Source organism: Myxocyprinus asiaticus, chromosome 10, assembly GCF_019703515.2.
Source record: "Myxocyprinus asiaticus isolate MX2 ecotype Aquarium Trade chromosome 10, UBuf_Myxa_2, whole genome shotgun sequence".
Taxonomy (NCBI): domain Eukaryota; kingdom Metazoa; phylum Chordata; class Actinopteri; order Cypriniformes; family Catostomidae; genus Myxocyprinus; species Myxocyprinus asiaticus.
This window is the reverse complement of record NC_059353.1, coordinates 9424998-9433851: the sequence shown is the minus strand read 5'-3', so window position 1 is coordinate 9433851 and position 8854 is coordinate 9424998. Positions and strand designations below refer to the sequence as shown.

Here is an 8854-nt window from a genome sequence, read left to right as displayed (position 1 = left end):
AACGGCAAAACTGCTTTTTGTTGATACAGTAAAAAAACGTATTGCTAACTTAATTAATAAACTCCATGCACGCTTCCACATTTAGCCTCAGTGGCCACCGCAACTTCCAGTGCAGCGCCAGAAGCGATCTTTGCATACCATTTCAGTGAGTGCTGTCAACATGACTTTTTAAACTCGCTGTTTGCAAGATCTTCCAAGGACTACTGTAAACGATGTCAATCGAATTGTGAGGCTGCCATCTGTATTTAAAGCTTCTGGAACTCATCACTAAAACTTTGTTTTAATATAGTATGCTAAAATGTTATGTGTACTATAGTTATATATATATATATATATATATATATATATATATATATATATATATATATATATATATATATATATATACTATAATATAATATAATTACTTAATCGATAGTTAATCGAAATATTAAAGAGTTTGCGACTACCACAGTTTGCTACTGGTGAATACTACACCTGAAGTTTACATAGCCACTGAGATTTTAGTGGAAATATGCAGGCAATGCCCCATGCATAGAGTCCATTCATTAATTCATCTCTATGAATATTTAAAGTCTGAATCTCGTAATTATGGTTATTCTGACATAACGGGAACCCACCAATATATTTAAGCTTCTTCAAAGCAGCCAAACTTTGTTTAGATTATAGTTATGCACACTCCGGGCATTCTCTCAACCAATTTCATGAGGTATCCACCTGGGATGATTGACTGCTTTTCCTTCATTATCTAGTTAAACTCATTTATGTATGTAGGTATGTATGTATGTACAGTATGTATGTTTGTATGTATGCATTTTTATTAATTTTTTTTTTTTGCAAAGAAATTCATATCTAAACATAATTTATATTGGTTAACAAATTTCAATAGAAGACTTTAGATCAAAAGGTTTTTAAGATAATGATCAACTTATATACAGTCAAATGTGTCCAAATGTATGACTGGTAGTGTATATTCTAATGTGTCACACCCTTAAAAGTATTAGCAGATTGCCCTAGTATGCCAGCTGTATTATGCATCCACAGAATAAATTCTCCTGCTATTCTTCTGAGGAATCTGGGAATTAAAGGGGGTCTTATTAATGGGCAGGCTGCTTTTCTACAAGTGGCCCAAAACTGGCAAAACTCTGGGGCTCAAGCTATTGCCTCTCCGAAGTGCTACCTTCCAATAGGAAGACTGATGCTTTTGCAAAGTTTGTTTTTTCCTGAAGGCATTTTAATGCTCCCCTGCCACATGTTAAAAGCTCTTAGTTAAATCCATTTGGATCAGATAGACTTCCATCTTTCTGCTGTCTCCAAGATCCATGTAGCATGGAGATGCAATAGGAGTAGACAGGTGTGTCTGCTCTCATTCCCCTCTCTTGTGTCTCCACAATAAGGCAACATGTCCATAGCTGGGCGACACGCTCTTCGTCTTTACACCTTCTGCCCAGAGTGCTGGGAAGACGTGATTATTCTCCAGGAAGGTTGTTCTGCTCTGCACATGTTTTCAAGCATTGTAGTTTCCATTTCCTCTTCTCATTTACTATCAATTTCCTGTCTGTTATATCCAAAGCAGCATTAATCTCATATAAGTATCTCTCTCCATTTGTCTTTTTAAAATTTTACACAGGAACTGGACTGTTCTTTGTGTGTGTTTCAAGTGTTAGGCTGCTCACAATCTTCTTCTGAGGTCCAATGATCATCACACCAACTTTCTTGAAGTCCCTGAGAGCCAGAAAGAGAGAGAGAATGAGTATGGGTAATATAACACTCACAGTTTGACATATGGTGACATAAATGGCGAGGCAGCGCTTTAATGAATCAGAATCAAATTGAAATCAAGAGCTTGTGAATCGAAATTGAAGTGGGACATCTGTATTAATACCTAGCCCAAGCACAAAGCATCTTCATTTTAATCACTGTTAGTGTGAAAGGGGCTTTATTATTTGGCCAAAGAAGGTATCTTAGAAGGCAGTCTTCCTTTTGGAAGGCAGCCTTTGAGTCAAGAGCCCGCCTCTGATGCCATAAAATGCAGCCTATGTAGGCAGCCCACTAGGATTTGGAACAGAGATTTGGGGTTTTAACTTTTTTTTAAATAAGCTGATTTACAGCTTCCTGAGATTATAAAACAGAGTAGCTGCTCCATTTACTGAGTTGGTTATTTCGACTGTAATTTGAAGGGAACAGCACTGTCAAGGTTACACCACAGGGAAAAAGAACGACATTTGTTCTTTAATGAGATCCATGCAACAGCTGACAGAAGCTTGCATTATTTACAATCATGAATAGAGTCTCCAGACTTACCATATGGATGAGCTCATCCCATGCTCACACATCAGTCAAAACAATCACTTAGTTTTTCAGGAGCTTACATGCAGGGAATTTCTTTATGATAGTAATGCATTTCACACAATAACAAAACAAATAAGATTTTCTTAATACTGTCAGCAAAAGCTGTGCTGTTATCTCGAACATCATTACAGCATATTAGTGCAAGCAAGGTTACAGTTAGGGTTGTGCACCACTCTGAATAGAATTGAGAATGCCTTTTAAATTCCAATTCAACTCTTTAATTTGAACTGAGGAAGAAAACATGATGCAGAATTTAAATTTGAATTTAAGGATGTAAAATTACAATAGAATACAATTCAAAGAAATTCAACTGCTGTAAATGTATTTTTTTCATTTTCATTTTTCAATATGAATAATCAATAAACATGTTATCACACACAACGCATATGGTGTATTTTAAGAAACGTTAGATGAAAAAATGAGATGATATTCATTGATATAATATACATGTTTGAAAAGGCACCTATTGTTAATTGTATATATATATGTATATATATATATATATATATATATATATATATATATACTGTATATTATTTAATTAACTTTTATTTTATGGACTATATTGGGAGAACACTTCCCCAAAATGCTCAGATTTTCACCAAATTTCGATGTCAATAAAATGTGTTTTTTTTTATTTGTTTCAATTAATTTAGTTAGTTGTAATTTTTTGCAGTGCTGTATAGCCAAATATCAGGGATAAAATAGGCATATATAGTTTAAAAACAATTATGTAATTAGTTTTGTCATTAATTAAATTCTTCTGTGTGACTGTGTTGAATTTCTTTGAATTCCAATTCATAAAATGTATCTTACTGTATGTCATTCCAATGTAAATTCCAATTCAACATCCTGTGGGGCACGGCCAATTAAATTCTCAAATTCTGAAGTTTGCCCAACCCTGTATTCAGTACAACCTAGGTTAGTCTATACACACCTCAGTTATTTGGTCTGTTAGAAACACTTCTAAAATGTGCAACAGCAACTGAGTCCTAAAGTGGACATGAGTGCAAGCAAGGGCTTTAAGGAGCAGCCAGCAAGAGCAAAGCTATGATCGAAACCCACCATCCAGTCTATAAGCTTTAAAGTGTTGTAATTCCCATGGACGGCTCCCACTCAGGACAAGTGGCTGCTGGCCTTACTTCAGTCAGACAGATTCTATAGGCAGAATAAAGCTTTAAATCCACTGACACACAGGCTGTTTATCGTCAACGTACTGCCAATGCATTGACATCAACCAAACAACTGCTCACAATGTCAATCAAGAAAGGCCTGCAACTTGTCTTTGAATTCTGAATTGCTATATAGAGAACTTTTATGTAGAGACAAACAAACTCAAGCTACAGTAAGAAGGCTTCAACTAATTCAGTGTTTCTTTGGAGAGGTAATTCATCTGTAATTTTAATTAAAATGCTAAAATTCACAGTGGCCAGAGTGAAAACAGCTGAAATCATAGAACAACTACACCAACTAAACACCAGTATCACAGCATCTTAATTAACACCCTGGATTACAGTAAAATACAGCACAAATTGGTTTTGAAATGACATTCTATTTGTTGGTAACTGGTAGCACATCTGCCTTATTGCATTTATAGAACAGTAACTACATAATACAATATTTAGAATGCATATTTTTATTAAAACATCATTTTATATAATAAGCAAATCATTAAGTGCCATCATTCCAAATCCTGTTTGGTCAAATAATTGTCTGTTTAAAATGTCTCTAAGTGAAGCTTTGTTTTCAAAAGGTAAGTTAGTCTTTTAGTCTTTTTTTTTTTTTAAATTTTTTAAATCTTTTTTTAGCAAGAATACAATTTCAAAAAGGCAACATACTGTATTAAAAAACAAGAAATTATATCCATTAAGCATTGCCTGTCATAACATTACAATTCAGATCTGTCTCGAGTCTAATGTGATTTGTCTAATTTCTCACAATATTTTACAGATTTGTTAAGGACCTTCAAATTTGTTCACTCCATATAAACCCTGCTGAAAAAAATAAATAAATAAATAAATAAATAATAATAATAAAATAATAATAATAATAATAATAATAATAATATATATATATATATATATATATATATATATATATATATATATATATATATATATATATATATATATATATATATATATATATATATATATATATATTCATACTGTTTTTGGCAACTTTACATTGGTTTAGCGCAGGTTTCTATTGTCATTTAGCTGGTTAGTGCTGATCTGTGTCTGGTTTATGCTGGTTAGTATTGATTTGGTGCTCTTTTAATGCTGGTTAGAGGTAGTTTATGCTGGTGTGTTTTTGCTTTGCTGGTGGTGGTCTTTAATTTTTAGTACTGTTTTGATGCTACTTTTAAACCTGTAAGGCTAGTGAGGTTTTACTTTGGTGCTGGTGTATGTTGGTTAGTTATGGTTTAATGCTGGTTACTGCTGGTTAGTATACTGATTTGGTGCTGTTTTTAGATCTTATAGGTTGGTTGGGTTTTATTTTGGTGCTGGTGTATGATGGTTAGTGATGGTTGTTCGATACTGGTTACTGCTTGTTAGTACTGATTTAGTGCAGATTTAGATCTGATAGGCTGGTTGGGTTTTACTTTGGTGCTGGTCTATGGTGGTTAGCGAAGGCTTGATGATGGTTAGAACTGATTTGGTGCTGTTTTAGACCTGTAAGGCTAGTGTTGTTTTGCTTTTGTGCTGGTGTAAGCTGGTTAGTGCTGGTTTGATGCTGGTAACTGCTAGTACTGATTTAATGCTTTTTCTAGACCTGTAAGGCTGGTGTGGTTTTGCTATGATTCTGGTTTATGCTGGTTAGTGCTGGTTTGGTGATTGTTACTGCTGGTTAGTACTGACTTGGTGCTATTTTTAGACCTGCAAGGCTGGTTGGGTTTTATTTTGGATCTAGTCTTTGGTGGTTAGTGATGGTTTGATGCTGGCTATTGCTGGTTAGTACTGGTTTGGTGCTGTTTTTAGACATGTAAGGCTGGTTAGGTTTTGTTTTGGTGCCGGTATATCCTGGTTAGGGTTGGTTTGATAATGGTTTTTGCTAGTTAGTACTGACTTGGTGCTGTTTTTAAAGGCTGGTTGGGTTTTACTTTGGTACTGATGTATGGTGGTTAGTGCTGGTTTGATGATGGTTACTGCTGGTTAGTACTGACTTGGTGCTGCTTTTAGACCCGCAAGGCTGGTTGGGTTTTACTTTGGGGCTAGTGTATGGTGGTTACTGATGGTTTGATGCTGGTTACTACTTGTTAGTACTGATTTGGTGCTGTTTTTAGACATGTAGGGCTGGTGTGGTTTGGTTTTGGTGCTGGCGTATGCTGGTTAGTGCTGGTTCGATGATGGTTACTGTTGGTTAGTACTGACTTGGTGCTGTTTTTAAAGGCTGGTTGGGTTTTACTTTGGTGCTAGTGTATGGTGGTTAGTGAGGGCTTGATTATCGCTACTGTTGGTTAGTACTGATTTGGTGCTGTTTTTAGACCTGTAAGGCTGGTGTGGTTTTGCTATGGTGCTGGTTTATGCTGGTGTATGCTGGTTTGATGATGGTTACTGCTGGTAAGTACTGACTTGGTGCTATTTTTTTAGACCCGCAGGGCTGGTTGAGTTTAACTTTGTAGCTAATGTATGCTGGTTACTGCTGGTTAGTACTGATTTGGTGCTGTTTTTAGACCTTTTAGGCTGGTTGGGTTTTACTTTGGAGCTTGTGTATGGTGGCTAGTGAATGCTTGATGATGGTTACTGCTGGTTAGTACTGATTTGGTGCTGTTTTTAGACATATAAGGCTGGTGTGGTTTGGCTTTGGTGCTGGCGTATGCTGATTAGTGCTGGTTCGATGGTGGTTACTGCTGGTTAGTGCTGACTTGGTGCTGTTTTTTAAGGCTGGCTGGGTTTTATTTTGGTGTTAGTGTATGGTCGTTAATGATGGTTTGATGATGGTTATGGCTATTTAGTACTGATTTGCTGCTGTTTTTAGACCTGCAAGGCTGGTGTGATTTTGCTTTGGTGCTGGTGTATGTGTATGATGGTTAGTGCTGATTTGATGATGGTTACTGCTGGTTAGTACTGACTTGGTGCTGCTTTTAAAGGCTGGTTGGGTTTTACATCGGTGCTAGTGTATGATGGTTAGTGATGGTTTGATGTTGGTTACTTCTGGTTATTACTGATTTGCTGCTGTTTTTAGACCTGAAGGATTGTATGGTTTTGTTTTGGTGCTTCTGTAGGCTGGTTAATGAAGGTTTGATGATGGACTAGGTGGTGTATGCTGTTCACCAGCAAAGCTTACTGAAGCTGGTTGATCTTGCATGCTCGCACTGGTGAGGCTGCTTCACAAATGTGGTCTTGCTGGTCAAGCTAGTGAGACAGCAAACAAGCTTGCTGATTAACATGGTTAACTTATGTGCTCTTGCTGGTTAAGTAGCTTGAGCAGGCAAGGTGGCTGTGGTTAAACAGCCTGGTTGAGACAAAACAGTCATGCTTGTCTTTTAAGCGGGTGGAATATAAAACTAATCATATTTTTCTTCAAAATTTACAAAAACTGTGATTATTAGTCAGCCGAAAAATAGTGTTGTCCACTCCCTACAAAAGGCCAAGAAAAACTGCATCTTAAATAACTCAATCTGGGTCATGGGTGAGGGGCGCGAATTGCATGTGATTATTTACATCTGAACAAAATATAAGCACAAGCAATCTTAATTACAGACTGCACAGTGTTTAGATGTTTAGTCCTCCGGGTAGCATACAGCACAGTACTGCCACTGTTCAGAGAATGCTCCTTTGATCTTTTTGAAGTTATGATTGTCAAATTATTTACATTGTCAAATACCTCATCATTCAAATGGAAAAGAGGTCTTGGGAGATGCTAACCAGGCAGGGAAAGGTTCCGAATCAAAATCCACAAAGCTTTTCCATAAACTCAGATCAACATTGTGGAGCAGAATAGGGTCTTTATTTTTAGAAATTTGTTTGACTCAGCCGAGAGATGAACCAGAGGAATGTGCCCGATTCAACCCTTTAGATCAGTTCCAAAGACTGGGCAGACAGCACTTTTATTTTTGGCAAGAGCTTTCATTAGCGTTTATCAGACTACAACAGAAGAAAGCATTACTAAAGCACTGTTATGGGAGATTAATAGACTAGCAAAGGTAATGGCCACCTTTAAAGTATTATCAAAAGCTGGGCATCATTTGCTGGAAAGCAGTATGTAAATAAATGTGTCATTGTCTTCTGCATTGGTTGACTTAAAGACAGTTTAAGGTTAATGATCTTAGATTATATATCTTCTCTGTTGCCTTCCACTTTAAAGTATTTTTATTTGCATAAAAGGGAGTGAGTACTGTCTGCTTCATAAAAAAAAAAACAACACTTCAGCAAGAGATGCAACCATTTTAATTGAAGGATGTCCAAAGTAGGGCCCATTTAGTTCTGTTCTATATACATAGCTATTAAATGGCTTCAGACTTGAAAAATAGTGATATGTTGTAAGGACTACTTTTATCATACTTATGGTGTATCATACTTTTTGTTATTTTGGTACTCAACAACCCAAATTCCTATTTACTTTAGAAAATTCACCTTTTGTTTTGCACAGAAGAAAGAAAGCCAAATGGGCTTGGAATGAGGGTGAGTAAATGATGATAGAATTTTCATTTTTTGAGTGTACTATTCACAAATAGATTAACTGTTTAATACAAAATCTTACTCTGCAGAGGTTTTGGCCAGTGTATCACATGAGCTGTAGCTGACCCCACTGAACGCTTCTTTACAGGGCAATGTCCTCGCACTCTCCAGCCAATCACCCATTGAATGAAAGGAAGTGATGTCAGTGCTGTTCCTGTCCAGAAGAAGGTTCATGGGTCTGGGAAGACATAAACAACACATAGAGGGAGTAATGTTAGTTGTATTATTGTATTAGTACTCATTACAATATTACAAACAAAGCAATGCCACAGTGCCACAGTGTAACACATTCTAGAGGAATCAACCTACGAATGGCTTAATTGAAGATGTCTCTGCATATGAGGAGAAAAAAGTATCAACTGCATTAACCCTTGTCGAACTTATTCACAAAAACTTTTTATGAGAACACACTCCACGACTGGTCCTCTAACCCGCTGACTCTGAGAACACACCACAATATTGAAGATGTGGTCGCCTGCAATTCCCATCACGTTAGACAAATTATCATTATGGAGAAAACAAGCTTAAAAAAGTGCATGAAGCAGAGGGCAAACGCAAAGGCCTTCAAATCCTAAATGCAAGCTTGCCTCCAAGGTCCCCATAAGAAAATACCTGCAGAGAAGTGGTACTGATTCTCTCCATCTGTGTTATGGCAAGCATTTTCCAGGAAGAAGCCAATACATTTAGGAATGTTTATTTGAATACACAGACTCTCTGTTTCTGATGACTTCCCATTGTTCAAATTCCAATGCATTTCCATTGTTTACTGGGTAAAAGGCTAACCCATGAACAAAAACATTTATAAGACTACACTACCT

The 8854-nt window shown here is 36.5% G+C and overlaps 1 protein-coding gene across 2 annotated transcripts in view; it reads right to left on the bottom strand.

The window, feature by feature from the left end:
• Positions 1-371: 371 nt before the first annotated feature.
• The window catches only part of LOC127446743 (ephrin type-A receptor 3-like), a 168008-nt gene continuing 159525 nt past the window's right edge, over positions 372-8854 (bottom strand). Inside the window, exons 16-18 of one of the 2 annotated variants that reach the window (XM_051707911.1) lie at positions 8059-8214; positions 3418-3510; positions 372-1725 (exon numbers count right to left, since the gene is read on the bottom strand). In XM_051707911.1, coding sequence (XP_051563871.1) covers positions 3435-3510; positions 8059-8214 — 232 coding nt within the window. In that variant the 3' untranslated portion in view covers positions 372-1725; positions 3418-3434. The remainder of the gene's footprint in view (positions 1726-3417; positions 3511-8058; positions 8215-8854) is intronic. The other variant, XM_051707910.1, reaches the window with a different exon arrangement.